Here is a 25,016-nt window from a genome sequence, read left to right on the forward strand (position 1 = left end):
TATGAAACTTGTCATTTCCCGAAGGCTGAATTTCTGTAACCAGTAAATTGAGCAGAAATGTGTACTTTACCCCCGTCTTTCTGAATCATCTACCTGGACTTGTGCAAAGCTTTTGACACTGTCCTGCACGACATCCTTCTCTCTAAACTAGAGAGACATGGGTTTGATGGACGGACCACTCAGTGGATAAGGAGTTGGCTGGATGGCCGCACTCAGAGAGTGGTGGTCAACGGCTCAATGTCCATGTGGAGACCGGTCACGAGTGGCGTCCCTCAGGGGTCCGTGCTGGGCCCGGCCCTGTTCATCATCTTTGTCGGCGACATGGACAGTGGGATAGAGTGCACCCTCAGCAAGTTCGCTGACGACACCAAGTTGTGTGGTGCTGTCGACATGCTGGAAGGGAGGGATGCCATCCAGAGGGACCTTGACAGGCTGGAGAGATGGGCCCGTGCCAACCTCATGAAGTTCAACCAGGCCAAGTGCAAGGTCCTGCACCTGGGTCATGGCAATTCCAGGCACAAATACAGGCTGGGTGGGGAATGGATTGAGAGCAGCCCTGAGGAGAAGGACTTGTGAGTGCTGGTGGATGAGAAGCTTAACATGAGCAGGCAATGCGCCCTTGCGGCCCAGAAGGCCAACCGCATCGTGGGCTGCATCAAGAGGAGCGTGGCCAGCAGGTCGAGGGAGGTGATTCTCCCCCTCTACTCTGCCCTGGTGAGACCCCACCTGGAGTACTGTGTCCAGTTCTGGAGCCCCCAACACAAGAAGGACATGGACCAGTTGGAGAAGGTCCAGAGGAGGGCCACGAAGATGATAAAAGGGCTGGAGCACCTTTCCTATGAGGACAGGCTGAGAGAGTTGGGGCTGTTCAGCCTGGAGAAGAGGAGGCTCTGGGGAGACCGGATAGCGGTCTTCCAGTACCTCAAGGGGGCCTACAAGAAAGATGGGGAAAGGCTGTTTAGTAGGGCCTGTTGCAATGGGACGAGAGGTAATGGTTTTAAAATAGAGGGGCGTAGATTTAGATTAGAAATTAGGAAAAATTTTTTTACGATGCGAGTTATAGAACACTGGAACAGGTTGCCCAGAAAGGTGGTGGAGGCCCCATCCCTGGAAACGTTCAAGGCCAGGCTGGATGAGGCTCTGAGCAACCTGATCTAGTCAGGAATGTCCCTGCTCCTTGCAGGGGGGTTAGACTAGATGACCTTTGAAGGTCCCTTCCAACCCTAACCATTCTATGATTCTATGATTCTATGAATATTCAGTTTCAGCAGGAGCATGTGAATAGTTTTGCTTGTAGCGAAAGGGTCATTTTCATTTGTTCTGTGTAAAAAAAAAAGTATGTTCTTAAGGTCTGGTGTTTATAAATCTGCTGTGGATAAGGAGGTTTCTCTATAAATAGAGACATCTTGTCTTTTTCCTCTGACTCATGGTACATACTAAGCTTTCTCCAGCAACCTGTATAGTAACTGGTATACTTTGACCAGTCATTTGCCTTCACAGATGCTTCTTGCCTAGCGAAGTCTTTACTTAACTCATTCTCTTCCACTGGAAGCTGGAGGTGGGAGTAATTTTATTCAGTTAACTTACAGTTTTGATTTTACATCCTTTGCACATATTCCATGCCCTTGCTATTTTATTTCCTCTGAAAGGTTCACTTTTTATAGCTATCCATTCTAACTCGTGTTCCTTTGAATTCAGTTCCCTAAGTACTTCCTTTTAAGCTGTACTTGAAAGGGCTTGAAGGTTCAAGTCTTTTCTTTTTATTCATTTTTTGTATTAATTCATGTCTCTCTAGAATTTCACTCATCTCAAAGTAGGTCTTGGGTACAGTTCTGTAAGTCAGAGAATACAATTAATAGATTGTTGTCTTATTTCTGTAAAAAAAATAAGTGTTTTAACACTGTTAATTATTAAATACCTCAAGTATGTTTCTTCAATTTAAAAAATCATGTTATTCACTTTGAATTGTAATTTATATTGTTATATTTATTATTCATGGAGTGGTATGTTCATAGCACCATTTTCTAAGCAGTGCTGAACTACATGATCTAACTTCCCATCAAAGCACTGTAGATTTACATATAGTAAATTAAAAAATAAATAATACCTTTTTATAGTTTTTCTTCTGTTCTGTATTTTTAAGTGATGCTGATCCATGTCTTTTATTTTCTGGACATTCCCTTTCCGTTTTTCTTGATCCTGCTGTTTAACTGCTGGAATCACGTCAGTAAATTCTAGCTGGCTGATCTTTTTTCAATTTTCTTACTAAAAACAAGATAATTTTAAGTGCCTGCTTTTCTTCTAGTATAAAATAAAAGAGATGGGAAATATTCTTGAATTTGTTGATAGCATATTTTTTGAGGATAAAGCATTTACCACAAGAACTGTTTTATTTATCATATGTGGGATTATATCTTCAAAAAGAAAAAGGAACGTTTGGTTTGTTTTGAGTTTTAATTATGTTTTAGTTAATTATATGGATTTATCCTTAACTCTGCCTGCCTGGATTTTCAGTCTGCTTGGACAACTTGATCTTTCTTTGCAAATTTCTATTTTGTTAGAGGAGAAATGCCTTCTCATTTTTTAAACAAATGGTGCTGAAAGTGAGGAAATGCTAATGCTGGCTTAGAACCAGCTGTCATTTTTCTTTTGTTATTAGTTTTTGCCTGATATTATCTTTGACACTTCTGATTGATTTAGTGTCTGACCCATACTACAGTGATGTTTTGTACATCTTTGCATTAATTGTTCTCTTTCAAATGTTACAGTATTGGTCTTCTCATAAGACAAAACTGACAATTTTGCATCCCGCTCAGTTATTCACATGTTCATATCCTATTGCCACCTTGAAGAATACAAAGACGGCTTGGCCTTGAAGGTCTTTAATTTTGCTGATGAAAAGATGAACAGGATCTGGAAGCACACTCTTTTATGCCTGGTATTCAGCTGTAGTAGAATTTCTTGCATGCCATTACAGATGGGGTGAGATTTCAGTTTTGAGTGACAGAAATCCTGGCTATACGGACATGCTATTCCTGTCTCTTAAAGGCAGCAGAATTGCAAGGCAATGTCAGGTTTAAAAAGCAGATTCTGCACAGCACCTCTGTGGATAGTTTTAGGTAAAAAGATACGCTGCTTCTTCGCTCCTGTGGTTCTCCATAACACTCAGCAAAGGTTGGTTATAGAAAGTGGATTTGGTTATTTTCTTGTGAGATCTTCAAAGCAGCAGTTGTACTGAAATTTTTTTTCAGTATGCTTTGCCAAGATATCTGTAAAGCTTATAGATTTCTGGAGATAAAAAGCTAGGACTTCATTACTCTCAGAAATTCCCTTTTCCTCTCTTGGATACATGATACCAGTAGAGTATTTACAATGAAAGGGTTTTTTCTATTCTGTTGTTGTTTGTGTGTTTTTTTTTTTTTTTAATGAAAGTGCAGTTTAGAAGGTAACTAACGATGATTTTCTGACAGTAATTTAGTTTAATGTTTTTTTTTTTTTTTGGCTTATTGCTTAGGACATTTTCTCTTTAAACGGTATCACCAATTAAACATTCTATAGTCCCACTCTGCTTTCAAATCCCAGCAAGATCAGTTTGCTAAATGTTATCGGTTAACTGCAGAAACATCTAAATATCTATCTCCGTTAACAGCCAAAATTTCTGAAAATACTTGTGAAATATTTAAATAATTTAAAATACTTTGTTGTAATTAAACTATTATAACAGTTAGAATGGTGCTTCTGTTATGTTGAGCACTTCTTATGCAGCTAATGTGTTTTTAAGTTTGCTCAGAACACAAGAAAATTTCTGTTGTTTAAATACAGCAATTAATCCCAGAATATTTAATAATCAGCTATAGTTATCATAGACAGTTTCCTTGATCTTCTTTTCTAGTGATAGAAGGTAAATGTATTACCTGTTTTACACATTTTTATTTGGTTGTTTCATCTTTACTAGCGGTTCCCTGTTGGAAAGTCTTTCAAAAACTATTTCTAGCCTATTTTCATTACACAGTGCCCAGTATACCATCCTCAGAGAAGGAAAGTAAAAGCTTACAGGCACGTGCATATTGTTTAAAAAAAAATTTTAAAAAAGAGTAAGTTTTTATGTGGAAGACAAAAATTATGGCACTGGACACATCAGTAAACAAAAATAGACATGAGGGTAAGGCTCAGAAAAAAAAAGAAGACATGAACTTTTGAATGCCTAACAACTTAATAGGTAGGCTTTTGCTATCTATTAAATGTAAATTGAGTGATATAAATGACTGCTGTGTGTTTAATCCTTGTATCTGAGAGTTAAGAGAAAAACTGACTGTATAGTGGTGTTCTACATGTTTCAATTTCTCGAGTTATGTATTATTTTAACAAAGAACTTGCTGTAATCAGATCTTTATTAATTTTTTTGTCTTTTTTCATTCTCCTTAAAAATAATTGCATTTAAAAATGAATTGTGTAAATATTTATCTTTTTTTCAAATAACAAGTGAACATTTATCAGAAGCTAATTTTTTTAATTGAAAAGGGGTTTTTCAATGAAAAATCTTGCTCATGTAACTCAAAATGTAGAATTATCATAAGCCACTCAGACTTAGTTATGGAAATTAAAATTCAATAGATGATTTATTCAGTTTTCTTTACTTTAATTGTGAGTGTCCAGTAGGAGATACATGTGCATCCACTACCAACACTAAAACCAAAGGATCTTCCAAATAAGTCTCCTTAACTTATTTGAGAACAAATGTTTTCAATGAGAAAGGTCTGATGGAAGGAAATTCTTCCTTGTCTGTAAAATTATCCATCTCCAAAGTGCTGAGTTAAGCATTCAGGCAAGTCAGTGCTGATAAGTTTAGATCTATAAATGTCTTCAGATTTGTGTGTGAAATTCATCTACCGATAAACAGAAGTCTAAGGTTTGAATTGACATTGGTCCAGATTTTGATACGGAATTGCAAACATAAATAAAGAAACATTGATAACCATTAATAAAGGATTCAGTCAGATAGTTTGTCCTAAAAATGTCGATTTGTGGTCATAGATTTCAATGTGTTTTTATTTTCTAAAGTAATTGTACTGTATTTTATTTATGTATTTTAGGCACAGAAGGGGCAGTGTTTGGGCACTCTGTGGAGACACCTCATATCAGAGCAGAACCTTCCCAAGACCTCAAGTAGGTGCCGTTCAAACAGTTGTTTTAAAATTAAGTATTCTAAAAAATAATTAAGCCTTTAATAAAAGCAGATATCTGTATAGTAATATATGCTGCCTACTTAATGAGTCATACATATCCAAAACGCTAGTAGACTCAAATTTGCTCTAACTAGTCAAAAAAACCTCCAACACAACATGTAAAATACATAACTTTTTAAAATGGCTTTCCTCCTGTAGCAGAATCCTTGAGAAGCATGCTTTCCCCAGAGATACTCAGATGTTTTAAGGTTGACTGCATACAGTACTGTTTAATAGCATCAGACCCAGATTTTTATTTTTTATGAACCATTACAGAATATATAAGTTAAAGTAAGCAGCTCCAGATTTTTTCTTCAAGTGGCGAGAAACAGAAAATTTAGAAGGGTTTATAGTGAAAGGTTTTCTTGAAGTGCAGGTATGTGCTCCACTAAGTACTAATCTATCATTTACATGGATCACTGATGAGAATATAAGACAATTGCAAAAAATCAAAGGGTCTTTCCCGTGTTTCTCTCAGCAGAACTGGTGAGAAACAGTATAGACTTTGTTTCAATTCTGCTATGATTCCTAAACATTATATATCTATCCATCCCTTTACCTGCCCAGCAGTGTTTACAATGAATTGCTACAGAAAACCATTATTAAATGCCCCTTCCCTATATTTGCAAAAGCATTTAAGATAATCAACTAGTAATGATGTTGTAGAAATCGTGTACAGGAAGCTGCCCATTTGGACAAGTTTGTCCATTGTACATGGGGTGTAAGAAGTAAATGATTGTAATTATTTACACTAAACATTTTAAGGTTATGTGACAGTTTGGGGTCTTCCAGAGGATCCTAATTGGATTTTTATCTTTAAAAATCCATATCCCCTACCAAGACTTCTGTCAGTCCTTTGCTGAGAGTAGTTTTTAGTTTATTAATGATGACCACCAAGGTGGTGTGGTCTCTAATCAAAGGAAGTACATAAAAAATCAGAGTGGAAACACAACAAGCTTTTATTTTTTCAGGGCCTAAAAACTTGAGTAAGAGAGTGGAACTTGTTCCACTCAAAACAATGTTGAGACACTGCTTTGTCCCCTTCTTTCTGATAACTAAATAACAGAGCACAAACACATGGTAAAACAGATAATCCTGAGTCTTCAGGATTAATTTCACTGGAGTTAAAATCACCTCACATTGCCTCCTGTCTTGGCTTTGTTCATTACTATGATGCCCATTGTTGCTTTATGTTTTCCAACTCCACCATTCCTTTGGCTCATTTTTCCAAGATGGACTTAATTAATGAGAATTCTACTGAATTTTCCATTAAAATTTCTGCCCTCTTATTAATAATAAACTTAACCCAAACTTTTTATTTAAAAAAATGATGAAATGGAAACCCATGTTGTCTGGTCAAGCAGCATTGACTTATTTGTAAGTGATTATATTCTTAATATATTCAGTCTATATTGTGTTCTGCAAGTTTTTATACATATGTGCTCCTATATATTAGTTAGGATTCAGTTATATTCTGTGATTCTATATTCCTTTTTTAAAACTCTCAAATCATTTTAATCTTTTAAAAATTATGACAACTACTATTAGGACAGACATTTCTTGACTTTTTGCATGAATCTTTCTAGAAGGTAACCTGCAGACCCTTTTTAACATTGTAGATTGAAAGAACTATAAATAATTGTGGGTTTATATGGTATTTTCTGACAACAAAATAGTTAGACACTCAGACTATATATATCCCTTTGAAAATTCCAGTTACTATGTATCTTTAATCTTATTTCAAATTATTAAAACAAAACAAAAAAAAAGGTGGTTTTTTTTTTTAAGTTCAAGCACTGCATTTGTTTTCTCAAAAAATAAAATGACTTCTTTTTTCTAATTTAAAAAATGATGCTATTATTTATATGGTTGTTTACCAAATACGCTCAAACAAATAGATCGCCAGCCCTCTCAGGTTGCCCAGAGAGGTGGTGAATGCCCCATCCCTGGAAACATTCAAGGCCAGGCTGGATGAGGCTCTGAGCAACCTGCTCTAGTTGGAGATGTCCCTACTTCTTGCAGGGGGGTTGGACAAGATGACCTTTGAAGGTCCCTTGCAACCCTAACCATTCTGTGATTCTATGATTCTAATATGACATTTTGACGTGGCCTCAGAAGCTACCTCTATCAAAGAAACAAAACAATACCTCAGGCCCAAGTGATACAACTACGTTGATATTGTAAAAATATATGTATAGTATCCTCTAAAGTAGAATAGTTGCATCCTACACACTGAATGGGAATGGTCTTTGACACCTACTATACCTACCAAATAGTGTCTGCAAACTGTTTGAGAGAGTCGTAACTGACTCTCAATTGACTCTCAAATATGCCAGTGACTATTTGGCTGGACAGATAGATGATTCAGTTCCAGTGCCTGGGTCCTAGCACTTTTTAATGCTTTACCGTAAAAATAGCCAAAGCGTCCAGTAGACCATACTGGCAGTCCTGAAACATGGTCAAGTATTTTTACAAATGCAATTAAAAGATAAATGATCCCTTATTTTTCATGTAGGAATCTGCATTTGTGGTGAAGTAATAAACCTCAGACATCAAGATATGAGTATATTTAAATAATATCCCTTTTTAAAAAAAAAAAAAAAGATGCTGAAAAACTGTTCATAAAAGTCAATATGTAAAATAATTCACTACTGAATTTAAAAAGTGGAGTTCTGACCATCTGGGTTACTGGGAATAGAACTGAACTATAAAATTTGGACTAAGATTTTCATACCTAGAAGGGTCCAAACATCCTGGGATTTCAGCTCAATCTATTCTGGACAGTGAGCCAAAAACAAAAAGTCAGATTCATATTACCTTGACATATTTAAACTTTGCCTCTGCCACTCATTGTTCTATAGCCAGATTTTGAAATCTTCAGACCAAGAAAGATCTGTAATAATTGCTATTAAATATACATTGTGTAAAAATTAAATTCAGTCATGATTTAAAAGAATTCCTTCCTGTGTGTCCAACCACTTTGGTCGTATCTTTGTCCTATCTTACACTTTCAAATAATAACTAGTGAGGTTTTACTTTCAGAAAATGTTTTTCTCCAGTCCTTTGTGAGAGCTGGTAAGCCCTTTGTGTCAAATACCAAAAACTAATTAAATCTGACTTTCATTAGCTGGGAGAAGGTGAATAAAAGAATCATGCCTTAGAATCGGGAAAATGAATTATATCTTAATAATTTAATCTTCATATTTCTCTCACTGCTTTTTCCTCACAGGAACACAGTTAGGAAAACTAAACTGTGAATATAATAGGTCCCCAAATATTGGTTTTAGACTAATAGCACATTTAAACATGGTGCACTAATAGGTAATATCCATGCACAAAAGAGGAAGACAGTAGTTAAATGCAGACAGCTTAGCCCTCAATAACCTCCTTAATAAGGGGGTAAATTACCTTGTTGTTCTTCTCTGGGGACAGCTGCAAGATCAAATTAAATAGGTTTTTTTTTGTCTTCTGTGTCAAGCCTTACATACTACTGACTATCCGGTAATCCTACAAGCTAATGCTGGGCATAATGAAATGAAAATTGATCAAGCAGCAAGGAACCACCCAAGCTACTAGGATCCTACTTTACCTCTGACAAGAATTAAAAACAAACAGATCTTGTGCAATGGGCTTATTTCATTCAGAGTTGCCTGACGGTTTGTAAGAGCCATCTCTTGTGGCATTTTTACTAATAGGGCAAAGTATCTATTCTTTAAAAGCCTGGAGCCAGTGGAGGCATCAGAAAGGAATTTCAACATTAACTTGTTAGTCATGTGAGTAGGCTGAGAGTATCACTGGTACTCTGTTCATCTATTCTTCCCAGAAATCAAATAACAAATCAAACCTCATTAAAAGGGAGAAGATGTAAAAAAGAGTTAAAAAACCACACAGCTTCCTATACTCTTTTAATGATGTCAGGTTCTAGTTACTTTCTCAGTATTTGTTTTTAATGAAGTGAAAATATTTACTATTTATGTTTTCAGAATTTGTTTAGTGTTTAAATACTTATTGAAGTGTTTGGGCATGTAGATTGACAGAAACCTGTTTGCTTAGTCTTACCCTATCTGTTGAAAATATGGTGGTTTTTTCCCTCGTACATGTTCATGCAAAAATAGAGATGAGTGTAGTTAAACTTTGAAAAATTGCCAGAGACCAAGCTTTTTTTTTTAACTTATGTATATGCTTTTATATATATTATTAAAAAGAGCAAAAGACATTGAAATAAATAGCAAAGAAAGCCAGTAATAAAAGGTTATAATTGCTATGCAGATTGGATGCAGTAGGAACAAAAGGTAACGAGGTATGGCTCTTAAACTGAAAGAATAATTTCCTTTAGTGTTCAGTGACGATTATTATATTTGACATTGAAGAAAGAAAAAAGGGTCTAGTGGGAACTGGGATATGAAGGAAGAAAGTATTGCCATCACAGTAGATAGCAAAATTCACTGAGTTTCATGTGGTTAATTTAGGGTGCTAGATGATTTCTGTCCCTGATCTATGACTAAAATAAATGTGAAAATGAGGTCAAATAGCCCAAATTTATAATACAGCTTTCAAACTGGAAAACAGACACTGTGAGACTGATGGATTGGTAAGGGTAGCATTTCTAGTGAAATGGATGGAAAAATGGGTTAAAAGAGTCACCTAGTATGTTAGACCTTTTAGTTTGATCTCACTAGTGTGCAGTGCTTTACAGAATTATTTTGAAAGATTTATTGAAGGAAATGATTATTAAGTGCATAAGATAAGTAAAAATAGGGATGAAATAGAAAGTGGGTAGATTGTGCCAATCTAAAGGAATATTTTTCCCTTGATAAAATGCCTCATCTTCTAGAAAACAGAAAATAGATCTCCCACCTGGAGTTTAAGTACAGAATTTAAGATAGAGCTGTATCTACTGAGAAATAAAAAAGCAAGACAGAAAAAAGTCTATTTAAAGAAACTTTAAGTGGTATATAATAGGCATGTAGTTTTCAAATCCCTCCTTCAGCCTGCAGGGAGATTGCAAGGAGAGTTTCTTCAGGACTGGTCTTATTTCTGGTTTTAACAATTCTCTTTGTGCTAAAAGGAGGTACACAGTTTTGGAAGCACTGGCAATCAGAAGATCTCGAGCACTGGAATAAGACTATAGCAAAACCCAATAGTATGATGGTGAATAGTTAATCAAATATTAGATAGAAATCAGCATTCTGCCTCTCAGATACAAGAGGTTCTGGAATAGCCTTTCAAAGGAATGGCAGATACAATTAAAATTATTTATTATCAGTGACTGGATTATGTTTGCTTTATGATTAAGCCATGCCATGATTTCAGAAACACACTGATGGGCTCCAAGTATAGCTGTCTCAGGCTAACAGGATTGTGAGTGCAAATACAATACGCTATGAATCCTATCTCAAAACCCATATAAAGCTTGGAGCAATACAAAGCATTTGCACAGTGCTGAGTTAATGAAAGACAAGGCGACTTTACACTCTGCAGTTCATGTGAAAGCAGCAGAATATCCTTCTTTATGTGAAGCCTGCTCAGGTCTAACGGCAGCTGTGACCAGCAGAGGCACCCAGAGTCCCAGGGGGAGATGCTCAGGGTTTTAACAGTGCCCTGCTGTGTCCCCTCAGCTCCAGTAAGACTCATTGCATCTGAGGTTGCCTCAGGGCTATTGCATGGCTTCCAGACCCAAGCTGCTGCTGTGTGTTCAAGAATTTCTAGTTCCACATAGTTCCAGCCTAGGACTAGAAATGAAATCACATGCTTTGTTCAAGTATTTCATTTTCACAGATATTCCAAGTAGAAGTGTTTAACTATTTTTTTAATGGAAATTGAGCAACAGTGCTCAATGCCTAGGGGCTGATGTTAGTGATGCCAGAACTCATTTCTGAAATGCTTTGAACTCTAAACTAAATATAGTCTTGTTCCACCATACCTGGATACTCCTTTTGCTGTAGTTTTTCTGATTAAATGTGATTTGATATACTACTTCTAGTCCATAAAACTTGTACTATACCTCATTAAGGCCAAGTAATGCTGCTGTAGCAGCCATAATATTTTCATTTCCTGTCTTTCTTATGATTTTAAGTGAATAGACATACTACTGCAATAATAAAAAGGATTTTTTTTTTCCATTTGAGCAACATTTAATTTCCCTAGTCTTTCCTTGTACTATATTTCTCCCCAGAGATGTTTTCACTCTACTTGTTCTTTTTCTCATTCTCAGGAGTGCCTATATTTTCTATGCCTCCCTTTAGCCAGTTTCCCAAGAAAATAAGGCTTCTTAATTTTACTGTCTGTCTACCTATTTTCTCCCCTCATGTCCCTGGTAATTTGTGAAGCAGATAGGTAGTTTCATCCATATTTCATAAAAAGGCAAAATATCTTTTAAGTTTCCATGTGCTTTCTGCAAATCAGTGCCTGACTAGAGATGCTAACATGTTTTAATAAGGAAATCAGCTAGTATTATTAGTGTTTACTGCTGTCAGTTTACCTGTTCATGTACACATGGCTTCAGACTTCCCTCAACTTCTGACATATTCTGCTTCATGATCAGGTTGCTGTTATGGTATGCAGATGATATGGATTTTCTAGAAGTGCTGTGGTTGTAGGTGCAGAGGGTCTGGTTTGGGTTCTTGTCCTAGACAAAGGATTTGTAAGCCCATACAGGTAGGGTGTAAGAAAAAGGAGATTCAGATGATGGGAGGTTGTGTGGTGGGTAGTTGCAGGGAGTACATGAGTTTATAAAACTTAGTTCTGGAGTTCACCAAATATACTTATTTGTGTAATTGTACAGAGAACTCCAGAGGTAGCCTAAGCAGTACAGAAGAATGAATGATTTTGCATGTCTTATTCTGCAGTTTTCATTCCATCCTTGGTTGTATTTCAAGATAGAATTCACTGAAAAGAAAGAAAGAAAGAAAGAAAAATGTTACTTGGTTTCTTCATACTCTTTCACTCTACTTTGCACTGCAGAAGGTAAAAAATCTCTCTAGCTCTTTCTGAAATAGTGGTTGCGCTAAAAAAAGTGACTGAAAATAAACTCACTAAACCTTTTCTGATTTTTTTTTCTTTTTTTTTTTTTTTCTGGATGACCTGTTGTCTTCTTGGACTATTTAGATACAGTCCAAATATAAACCACTGGAAAGTGTATTCCAACCTCTCTGCTACGCTTACTCTGCAGAGGTTGAAGCAGACCTGTTAAAGGAATTTAGCAGAATAATTTTCCACATGAGATGCAGTTTCATGAAGATGTGGATCAACACCATGTCACATTTTATCTCAGCTAAAATATACCCAATTATATCAGCCGAAGGTCCTTTAGGGGAACAATATTGAAAATATCATTAGAAAATTACAGGTGGTCTGGACTGTCACTTTCTAATCACAGGAAGCTAATGGTTTTCAAAACTGAGAAGATTTTATGTCAACCATACTCATGTATGGAGACACACTCTCATGTGTTTCCACTTGTTCAAAGAACCCAGTTTGGCTCTTCAGCCTCCCCCAGGCACTCTATGTTCAGATCTTAGTCTTGACAGCCACTTCAGCATTATCTGTGGGCATGTTGCTTCAATCTCTTTCTGACAAGATAGATTTATATTTTAAGAAAATACTTTCTGAAAAACAACTCAGGTAATGGAACTATTTCTGGAAAGAAAAGAAACTTAATGTAAGAATGTTTAGCAGAGTGGCAGGGCATGTGTAGAAGGGATTTCAGGTTAGAACAAAAGTAAGGAAGATTATGAGAAGTGAATGTTTTGGGTGGAATAAGAGTAGCTCTAAAATGTCAGGGCAGGGCTATAAGGAATCCTTTTCCCACACCTTTCCTTAAAGTACTATTTTGGATTGTCTCACATGCAGAACTTTCCTTGATGCTTCTTCACTCTTTCTAGTCCTTCAGTAACATCACTGAAAAACTGAAAAATTCCTTATTTTTCCTTCTCAGTAACTAATATTTTTTATGTTCTCAGAAGAGATCCTTTATTTCCCTATGTGAAGAAATTGTTTTCCTGATTTATCATATATGTCAAATAACAAAATATTCAGTTGCTTCAAGTGTCACTATGATAATGCCGACCCACTGAACTGAAACCAGTGGCATGTACAGGGCAATTAGAACTCAGATTTGAGCCCAGTGAGGTGATTTCTTGGTTAATGTGAATTTCAGGAGTTATAATAAGGACGTGCTGACACATGCCGAAGTCAGTGACATGCAGAGCACGGACATAACATGAAATGCAATACTGAATGTCATTCTACTGTTCTGACTTAAGTCAAGAAAGTTTCCACTTTATTTAATGTATTGTCTGCGAGTTGCAAAATTGGATATTGGAAGTAAAATGTCATACTGATACTTTCTAGTTTAGACCATTATCTATTGCATAAACCATTGACTTAACTTTCTCTTACTTAAGACTCATGTTGTGAAGTCACAAACTAGAGCACCAAATTGTGACCTTAAAGTTTATGTTCCCACATAAATCAAAGAGACCTTCACATGAATATATGAGAATTTTACTTCTTGATAAAGGATAGCTGATGAGCAATGAACAATATTAAGGATTCACAAGATCTGTGTGCTTACCCTTCCGCTTCAATTAAAAAGAATATTTTATCCTGAAAATGGAAGCATTTGGTTAAAATATCAGAATGCAACAAGGTTCAGAAAAAAAAAAAACAAACACTTTCTAACAATGATTCATATGCATCTTGCAGAGGTGCACATTTTGACACATGTAAAGATAGCAAAAAGGGATTTTTACTCACTTTTATATACATGTTAAAACATATGTGTAATCTTGTGAATGGTATAAGTAATGAGACTGAAGTGAGTGAATAGTAGTTTTATTTTCATAGCGTTCCCACTGTGAAGTCAAATGCAGCGGCTCAAGAATCGTCTGTTTGAATAGTTCCAATGTCTTAAAAAAGGCTTCCGGGTTTTATGTCACCACAATCATAAAGGTGCCCCGTTATTCTTTATGGATACTACTGGAGTTTGTAGCCTGACTTCCAGGAAATGGACTGAATGGAAACCCTAATTTTATCTAGCACCATCAGTGTTCCGTGGACTCCTTTAACGGCTCTGGGCCTCACTAAAGGACCCTTGAAATCAGTTTCCTTGAGTGTCAGGGCAGCCTGCAGTTCTTTTAATAATAATATAAATGGAAAGAATATGCATTTAAATTTGTTTGAGATTTTTGGAAAACAACATTTTCAACATTGTTTTGTTTTTTTTTTTTTTTAATTCTTATTTGGAACAAAATAGTTTCACTCATGTAAGAGGAAGGCCCTGCATTCTATGGGATTTCAGGGTTGGGAGTGCTTGTTTACAAGGAAGAGGGATAGAGAGTCTTGGCACATCCATTTGCCTTCCCTTCTCCTCTTTGTGTGTCTTACCTCTCTGCAGCCCCAGTCTGCCACGACACTCTACCTACAGGCAGCAAAATCAATGTCCAATTATTTTAATCTATAGAAATCTACAAAAAGGCTACAAAGTCAATGTGCAGATTTTCTGTTGGTTTTATATTTGCAAACCTATTTTTTTTTAATAACAAGATTCCTATACTAACTGAAAAAAGCCGCAGCAACATATGTTGGGAAGACCATCATCTGTAAAAGTTAATTGCCTGGAAGTATTGCAGTATTTCTTGACTCCCAGTAAAGGGAAAATGAGTACCAGCTTTACATGTACAGTCTCTAGCTAACAGTATATTTTTTAATCCCCTGTTTTGAATACAATTTCCAAATTGGTAGAGGTTCATATCAGTCATTTTACTAAATAGCATGGGTTGGATCCACTGCCTAAATAGACATGAAGCAAATAAATTATTCATATTTGCACAGAGCAATCTTCTACTTTCTTCTATTTTAAGAAATATCTTCTGCTAGCCAACAGAGCAAAATTCACGTAGATAAAATATATCCCATGTGAGTATGAGGGATATGCAAGAAGTAAATCTAAAATATTTCTTAAAATGCAAAATGAAATAATTTGGTTCGTTTTTTTTCAATTAATTTTCTGTAATATAGTCTAGGTCAGCTTGTAAACAGAAAGGTCCAATTGAAAAATAAATGTTTCTGCATTTCTGATGAGAAATATTTTAATACCTTCAAAGGAACATATTCAAGATATTTGAACAGTTTCCTTTTTTAGCAATAATTCTTTAATTAATTCGACTCAAATTCACATAGCTTTGATCCTCTGAAATTTATATTTTTTTCACAAATTAACCATTGATAATTAAAAAGAAAAGAGCCTTTCTCTGCTCTGAATAGATCATCTGTCTGCATCACATAAAGTGAATTGATGGATTATATTATTTAAAAATCTCTTTTTAAAGGCCTCTTTGTTTTTCCTACAGTGTTGTCATTTCTGTCGAATAATAGCACTACTTACCTTCTCCATCACAGCTGTTTGTTGTTTGGGAAAGAAAAATTAAATTATATGAATAAGATTCAGTCATAGATGTAAATGCCACTGTGACAGGCCATCAGTAAATCTGAAAGAAAAGCAAATTCTTGATATGCTATTGTAATAATGCACTTTTCCTTGCAGGGATGAGTATTATTACAATGTGAAGTGTCACAATAAGTTTATAGTAGAGATTAAAGGTTTCAGAAATATAACAAAGAAAAAAATGCTATAAAGCAACCGTATATAAAACATAACTTATCTCAAAACATTGAGGAAAAAATATCACTATATGTATAGATGTCTGCATTTCCAGTAGCATGCTGCAGATTGCACAGCCAAGTCACTTTTCAGATGTAGATCATATGAAGAATCAGATGTAGATCATATGAAGAATAAAAATAAGAAAAGTAAATTAATAACTGTAAAGCAGATTTAGATATTTAATTTTGCTAATAGATGGGTGGTGTTTTAAAAATTACTTTGCTGATCATCAGCCATTCATTGACATTTCTATCACATTATTTAATTTCAGGAAACTACTGAAAATATATCTATTAGCTGAAAAAAGAAAATTCTTCTCCACAGTGTGTAGAAGGCTGATACTAACAACTTCTTCTCAAGTTCAGAAATTAATTGCCCAACTGTCTTAATTTTAGACAAACTGGAAGTAATTTATGTTAATGTACTTCATGAAAAACAGTGATGAAACTGGGCAAAACAACTGCCATGTGTTTTGGAAAAAAAAAACCAAACTATTCTACAAATAAAATTATAGTTTCTTGAAAGATATTCCTAAACAGATTTTTATTGTTTACCTGCTGAAAAATTTCAGTCAGGCCTGAGAGTGGTTTTGATGTTATAAAACCAGAAATATTTGTGACTTTACTAATATCCATCAATTCAATGCAATAGATGTTGGTAACAGCACTTTTGTCTTCATGATTATGAAATGGCATCTGAAATCACTGTAAGGGGTTAATATTCCTGGAAAGTATATTATAATTTGAAAAAAAAATATGCTGCTGAAAAAATATAGAATGAAGGTATCTAAATTATTTAACATTTATACAATTCAGTTTCTTTTTAAATTCAAAGTAAAACCTCATTAAAGCAACAGTACTTTTTAAAATGTAATTTCTAACCATTATAGTTTATATGGCTTCTGAAAGGTTTTGGAAGCTCTTTTTCTGCTGTCTTATAGTTATCAGAAGTTCACAAATCACAACCTGAAAAATACTGATGTACATGACTGAATAGTGCATGATATTTAGATTCTTCCCTGGTACAAAGAATTACAGAACCTTCTATTAACTTCACCCTACAGAGTGTCAAAAAATGAAAGAAAATGTCTTAGCACTAACAGAAATATAGATTTTTTTTTTCTAATGCTCCTATCTATATGTATCTCTTGTATGCTTTTTTTATATATGTAGCTACAAATAGTGTTTTCGTCTATCTGGACACCTAGTTTCATTTCGTGTTGCCAGATAATTGCTTTCTATTTTTCTTTTTTTTTTTCATTCCCCAATTGAGTGTCAGTGGCATGTAACAAACAGAAATATTTCACAGACACCATCTCAGTGACTTACTTTGCATGCAAATGTGGCATTTTGGCTTCAAATTTATAATCTGTCACGATTCTGTACACTTTAAAAATTCAATAGTTGAAATACACTGAAATTCTCATGTTCCATTGTTTGATAGAGCTTTCATTTGGCTTTTTTTTTTTAGCACATTCTTTGTCAAACTATTCTTTCCTTTATACATCTAGTATCTCATTATATTTTTGGATGGACATAACCTCACACTCAAAATACAATTTGTTGAAGAGGGAAATACAATATTTTCCTCAAGATACTCATTCTAGCCATTTCTATCATTAATATATTTCATCTTAGAAAAAGCCTCTGCTCAGGTAAAGTGGAACTGTGTTCTGTCATTATATTATTGGGATATAGAATCATAGAATCATAGAATCATAGAATAGTTAGAGTTGGAAGGGACCTTCAACGGTCATCTAGTCCAACCCCCCTGCAAGAAGCAGGGACATCCCTGACTATATATAAATAGATTTATATTTTTGTCTTGCTCTTAACGAGGCTATGCAATAAGTCTACATTTGAACACAACCAGAATACAAATTTTTATTTCCTAGTTCAATGCAGTTTTCATCTGATCATCTTTCCTATTCAGTGTGTAAGCCCAACTGCTATGAAATCCTTGCATTAGTACTTCCCTTTGAAGAGAAAACTGCACAATACTGAGAGATAACGTAGCAAAGAAAGTATCATAGTTCTGCATCGGGGTGGACGGAGGACCTTGAGTATAGAGCAGAGAGAAATTGAAAGACTGACAGGAGCAGAAGAATAGCTGCTTTGAGGAAAGATACCAAGACGTGCATCTTAACCCTGTTAACAGGGTTAAAGAGCATAATGAGTATTTTGCAGAACAGAAAAAATAGCATGTAAAAAACCCCACATAATGCTGCTACACCTACCAGAAATATGAATGAGCCTATGAAGGCTAAGTCATTCTAATTGGTTTCACATCAGTATTTAAAACTTTTTATGTGTTTTGTTTTCTTTTTATTTAGATAAACATTTGTCATCGGTCACTAGGCAGACTTTAGTTATTAACCTGTCATTACAGAAGCACTCAGAGAGACATGTGGCATCTTAACGTACCTGTATTTCACTATTGGTACTGTCAGGTAAATTAGATACTAATGCCAGAAAGCATCACTAAGCATAAACGCTTATATCAGTATATACTTAAATGCTGTCTTAAATAAAAATGGATTTAAACACAGACTTTTTTTTTCTTTCTCTCGGCCATAGAAAATAGTGAGATATTCACACATATAACTAATTTTTACTTCTTTACCTTTCAAAATACATTTGTATGTACATTTGTGGGTTTGGGGCATGGGTGGTTTTGGTGGTTTGATTCAGTGGATATTTTCTCAGTGGTTGTTTTTGTCTTTCAGACTCGAATCTCCTACTAGATCTTTGGTGATGGAAGCACCCAGGGGAGTGCAAGTCAATGCAGCTGCAGGAGACTTAAAGGCTACCTGTAGGAAAGAACTGCACTTACAGTCTACAGAAGGGGAGGTAAGTTCAAATGGTAGAGAAATGTTCTACAGCTCTGCCCAGCATAATGCAAACAATGTGAGGATAGTTTATTCAGCAGCAAGGTAAACATCACAAGAAGTGTTTTGCATTTGCCTACATTAAAGTAATTTTGGTTTAGCTTGTTCAATTATTAATACTTATTTGTTTTTTGCAAATATTTGAATCACTAAGTTTAATTCACACTGAAAAAAAAAGTTAGTTAAATGAATATAGATAAGAATTATTTTTAATTTAAGAGTCAAGGAAAAAGCCACCCAGTCCTTCTGCATATCCATGGGACAGAGATAGCTAAGTGATAGTGGTAAAAAATGGATGAATGTGATGACAGAAGTTGTGATTAATTTGTATTAATACTTTATTAAACTATGATGAAAAGGTTTGACAAATTTGCTCTACATATGGTTTATTTCCTTGAAAAGTTACTGTCTCTGTAAGAGAGAGAGAGTACTTTAACGTTTTGTTCACTGTACTGTTTCATCAGTGTCATATTTCCGTGATCAGTTTGACATTAAAAGATTTTAGTATAACTTCTTCATGTGTAAACCTGTGTGAACTCATGAAAACAATTTTAAATCAGGTCACTGGTTCGGTTGGCAATCCATGTATTGCAGAAACGCATCAAAGATGACTGATATGGGAGTTCTTTCATCTTCAATACTTAAAATGATATAACATTAAAAAAAAACCCCAAACTTTTGCAAGGATATCAAAGGCGCTCAGATTCCTATTAGGCTTTTTTGAGAAACTGATAGATTTTCAAATTGTTCTCAGTGGGACTTGCGAGGTTACAGCATTTTTGGAAAACTGGTTATTTAATGTAAATATCTAATTTTGAATGGAGCTCTTTAGAAATTTTTTGCCTTTTGTGTTTGTATTTTGTATTTTCTACCGAATGTTCCCAGATACTTTGCGAACTATCCAAATAAGCAACAACAAACAAAGCCAGCATTCACATCTGTGACAGATAATCCCCTGCAATGCACAGTCTTTGCATGACAATGCAGACAGGAACATTTTTGGTCAATATACTGCACCAAAGGCCTACTTTGATGACATTTTTCTATTGATGTAAGTATCTGTCTTGCATAATTAAAGCACAATATTGTCCTAATTCAGAGCCTCAAATACTTATATGCTACATGCCCCATCTTATTTCTAAGCTTTTCCAAAAGCCAACTCTTTCCACAATCTTTCATCTTACAACCTCTCTAAATATTAAGTCTATGTTACTGTTTCCTAAAGTTGCCGAGATAGCAGTAAGGACAATCTAATCCTCTGTCATAGTTCATCCCCAATTGGGACCAGACTATGGTCTCTCTCGCTCTCCCCACCCTCCGAGATAACAGGTGGAGATGATATAAGGAAAAACAGCTCGAGGTTTGAGATAAGGACAGGGAGAAATCCTTAAAGTTACCATCACGGGCAAAACAGACTCGACTTGGGGAAAACTATTCATTTTTTTCTAAAACTAGCAGGAGAATGAGACAGGGAACAAGATAATCTCCCCCCACCCCTCTCTCTTCCTGGGCTTAACATTATCTCTACTACCTTCTCCCCCTCCCCGAGCGGCACAGGGCAGGAAAGGGAATGGGGGTCACAGTCAGTTCATCACGCATTGTTTCATGCCGCTGCTTCATGGTCGGGGGAAGAACCCCTCACATTCCTCCCCTGCTCCTTCGTGGGGTCCCTCCCACGGGCCACAGTCCTTCGTGAAACTGCTCCGGCATGGGCCATCTCTTCCATGGGGTACAGTCCCTCCAGAACAGCTGCCCCAGCGGGCCCTCCACAGGCCACAGCCTCCTTCAGGCTTCCTCAGGTGAATCTCTTCCCCTCCGTGGACCTCCATGGGCTGCAGGGGGACAACCTGCAGGCTGGTAGATGCCTCTCAGGATCCTTTTTACATCTTATTCATCCATCTTATCTCCTCTCCACTTCTTGCAGCCAGGCTGGGCCGAGTCGGGCGCAGTTGGCCGCCCAGCGGGAGGCCAGAGGGTGAGGCCTGCAAGGCCCACAAGGCTCACGCCTCCCCCCACTGCCCCCGCTCAGCTGCTTCACATCTTCTCCCTTTTTTTTTTTTCCTGTTTTCCCCTTCTTAAATACATTATTGCAGAGGTGTTATCACGGGACATTCTGCTACCAGTTGGCTCAGCCTTGGCCAGCAGCTGGTCCACCCTAGGCCCGGCCGAGTCCACTGAACAAAGGGGAGCGACTTCTAGCAGTTTCCTACAGAAGCTACCACCTTAGGCCCCGTCTCACTAAACAAAACCAGAACGTCCTCTTTTAATAGCAAATATTGTCCTTCCTCACCCTTGTCCTTTCTGTGGATATTCTTATTGCAAAGGCTACAGCTTCCTGCTTCCCCTCCATAAATAGCTACCTGGCCCAATCTAGTATGTTTTCTACATTTATTATCATAATTTTTTCACCTGGAATGTATTTCTTTGTTCTTTCCATTCATGATATTGCCAGAGGGAAAAAGTAATACTCAAGTGAAAATCAAAAAGAAAAACAAACAAACAACAAAAAGACTGTTACCTTTCCTCAGTCCTCCATGATCCCTGAAGCAGTGGTTGTATTTATAGTGTCTTGGTTTAGTATCGTGCATCTCTGTGGTGCTTTGTACAAATACTTGATCTGTGGATTCATCAGGCATTTTTGCCTGTATAAGTACTGTGAGTTTATTGCATGACTTCTGATTTTTCTTATGTATTTACTACAACTTATTGAAAAGGGAGTTTTAGAAACAATACACTATGGCCTCAGTTGGACTTTGAGAATGGGAACTCAAGAAAAGTTATAAGGACTGTATTATGTGTTACTCAGAATTGGTTTTCAATTCAGTATTAAGTGTTCTGTAGAAAAAAAAAAGGCCAATATAAAAAAGACTTTGCTAAACTTCATATATTAAAAATCATTGTATTATTCTAGATGGTGAGACTTTGCAGATCTGAGATTTCCCATGTAGATGTTAGATTGATAGTTATCAGAAAACAAGCTACCAACCTTTCCCCACCCTTTTTCCCAAGGAGCTGTTTTGTAAACAAACACCTGACAAAGTTCAAAGTGTCTCATTATCTCTTTAATACTTGCAATTCCAGTAAGATTTGTAAAGAATTGTACCCTAAATCCACAGAGAAATTTCATCCTGAGGTCTGACCAACACCTTTACAGTCTGCTATTTTCTCTCTTATACTGGACAGTGTCAGAGGAAAATTCAGAAACACTTTGGAGGGCATACAATGACCTTCCACACCATCACCAGTTTTGCAAAGTTACCATGACCACATTAAGGAATCGCTGTACTAATTACAGCCTGGTGTGAGGAATCAGGATAAATATCTGATGGATAAAATGTCTACAGAACGAAATATTGATTGGTGTCCTTGCTTGCAGCCCAAAAGATACACCACAGATTTTCAGCAGTATGGAGGAAAAAAAGAAGTGTAAATGATTCATCATTACTCATTTTTAAGAAAATACGTTCTAAAACAAAACAAATAATCTATGTCAAAAATAAACTTCATGATAGGCTAAAAATGTATGCTTTATCAGGCAGGTTTCTTTGACGAATAAAAGAATATTCGGGGGAGGGGGAGCACAGTTCAGCCCACTGCTGTCAGCATGGTGCCAGTGCCAGCACCGAGGGTCCAGAAGCTGAGGAAGGATCACAGATAAGTGCAAATAAACCTAAACTGCTATCCAATAGCACCCCTGTCGCTCCAGCCAGCAAGTCGGCTTTGTCGGGGGCCCAGCTGAAGGTTCTCTATACCAATGCACGCAGCATGGGGAATAAACAGGAAGAGCTGGAGATGCTTGCACACGAGCAGGGCTACGACCTCGTTGGCATCACGGAGACATGGTGGGATGACACATACGACTGGAGCGTCAACATGGAAGGGTATAGGCTTTTTAGAAAAGACAGGAAGGGGAGACGAGGAGGGGGTGTCATTCTCTACGTCAGCAACCGGCTGGAGTGTGTGGAGCTCCGCCTGGGGATGGAGGAGGAGCTGACAGAGAGCTTATGAGTCAAGAGGAAGGGGAGGGACAGGGGACGTTACAGTGGGGGTCTGTTACAGGCCAGGAGGACAGAGCAAATGAGGCCCTCTACAGGCAGATAGGAGCAGCCTCACGGTCACAGGCCCTGGTTCTCATGGGGGACTTCAACCACCCTGACATCTGTTGGAGAGACAACACGGCAGGGCACAGGCAGTCCAGGAGGTTCCTGGAATGCGTGGATGCAGGCGATAGAGGAGCCGACAAGGAGGGGTGCCATGCTCGACCTTGTGCTCACCAACAGGGAGGGGCTGGTGGGGGATGTGAAACTAAAGGACAGCCTTGGCTGCAGCGACCATGACATGGTGGAGTTCAAGATCCACGGGGCAGCGAGGAAAATACACAGCAAGCTCTCTGCCCTAGACTTCAGGAAGGCGGACTTTGGCCTCTTCAGGGACCTGATGGGCCAAGTGCCATGGGAGGAGGCCCTGGAGGGAAGAGGGGCCCAGGAAAGTTGGTCCATATTCAAGGAGCACCTCCTCCAAGCTCAGCAGAAGTGCATCCCGATGAAAAACAAGTCGGGCAAAAAGGCCAGGAGGCTGGCGTGAATGAGCAAGGAGCTCCTGGACCAACTGAAAGTAAAAAAGGAAGCCTATAGAGGGTGGAAGCGGGGACAGGTAGTCTGGGAGGACTACAAAGAGGCTGCGTGAGTGGCCAGAGATAAGGTAAGGAAGACCAAAGACCTGGCAGAACTGAATCTGGCCAGGGATATAAAAAGCAACAAAAAGAGCTTTTATAGGTACGTAGGGGACAAAAGAAAGTCCAGGGAAAATGTAGGCCCCCTCCAGAAGGGAACTGGTGTCCTGGTTACCCAGGACATGGAGAAGGCTGAGGTTCTCAATGACTTTTTTGCCTCAGTCTTCACCGACAAGAGTTCCTGTCCTATCACCCAAGCTGTAGAAGGTGCAAGCAGGGACTGCGAGAATGAAGAACAGCCCATTGTACTGGAAGAGCCGGTTCGGGATCATCTGAGGAACCTAAAGGTGCACAAGTCCATGAGACCTGATGAGATCTATCCGCGGGTCCTGAGGGAACTGGCGGATGAAGTTGCCAAGCCACTGGCCATTGTATTTGAGAAGTCGTGGCGGTCTGGTGAGGTCCCCGATGACTGGAAGAGAGGGAACATAACCCCCATTTTTAAAAAGGGGAATAAGGAAGACCCGGGTAACTACAGGCCGGTCAGCCTCACCTCTGTGCCTGGCAAGGTCATGGAGCAGATTCTCCTGGAAACCATGCTAAGGCACATGGAGAGCAAGGAGGTGGTTGGTGACAGCCAACATGGCTTCACCAAGGGCAGATTGTGCCTGACCAATTTGGTGGCCTTCTATGACGGGGTGACGGCATCGGTGGACAAGGGATGAGCAACTGACGTCATCTACCTGGACTTGTGCAAAGCTTTTGACACTGTCCCGCATGACATCCTTCTCTCTAAACTAGAGAGACATGGGTTTGATGGACAGACCACTCGGTGGATAAGGAGTTGGCTGGATGGCCGCACTCAGAGAGTGGTGGTCAACAGCTCAATGTCCATGTGGAGACCGGTCACGAGTGGCGTCCCTCAGGGGTCCGTGCTGGGCCCGGCCCTGTTCATCATCTTTGTCGGTGACATGGACAGTGGGATAGAGTGCACCCTCAGCAAGTTCGCCGATGACACCAAGCTGTGTGGTGCCATCGACACGCTGGAAGGGAGGGATGCCATCCAGAGGGACCTTGACAGGCTGGAGAGGTGGGCCCGTGCCAACCTCATGAAGTTCAACCAGGCCAAGTGCAAGGTCCTGCATGTGGGTCGGGGCAATCCCAAGCACAAATACAGGCTGGGTGGGGAATGGATTGAGAGCAGCCCTGAGGAGAAGGACTTGGGAGTGCTGGTGGATGAGAAGCTTAACATGAGCTGGCAATGCGCCCTTGCAGCCCAGAAGGCCAACCACATCCTGGGCTGCATCAAGAGAAGCGTGGCCAGCAGGTCGAGGGAGGTGATTCTCCCCCTCTACTCTGCTCTGGTGAGACCCCACCTGGAGTACTGTGTCCAGTTCTGGAGCCCCCAACACAAGAAGGACATGGACCAGTTGGAGAAGGTCCAGAGGAGGGCCACGAAGATGATAAAAGGGCTGGAGCACCTCTCTTATGAGGACAGGCTGAGAGAGTTGGGGCTGTTCAGCCTGGAGAAGAGGAGGCTCTGGGGAGACCTGATAGCGGTCTTCC

The 25,016-nt window shown here is 38.1% G+C and overlaps 1 protein-coding gene across 3 annotated transcripts in view; it reads left to right on the plus strand.

Annotated features, from left to right (window-relative positions):
• Positions 1-25,016, plus strand: part of SGCZ (sarcoglycan zeta) — a 247,072-nt gene that overhangs the window by 211,474 nt on the left and 10,582 nt on the right. For all 3 annotated transcript variants that reach the window (XM_086746870.1, XM_086746872.1, XM_086746871.1), the window contains 2 exons: positions 5,094-5,166; positions 18,617-18,740. In XM_086746870.1, the coding sequence (XP_086602996.1) occupies positions 5,094-5,166; positions 18,617-18,740 (197 nt within the window). The remainder of the gene's footprint in view (positions 1-5,093; positions 5,167-18,616; positions 18,741-25,016) is intronic.

Source organism: Chlamydotis macqueenii, chromosome 4 (assembly GCF_036417535.1).
Source record: "Chlamydotis macqueenii isolate bChlMac1 chromosome 4, bChlMac1.mat, whole genome shotgun sequence".
Lineage (NCBI taxonomy): Eukaryota > Metazoa > Chordata > Aves > Otidiformes > Otididae > Chlamydotis > Chlamydotis macqueenii.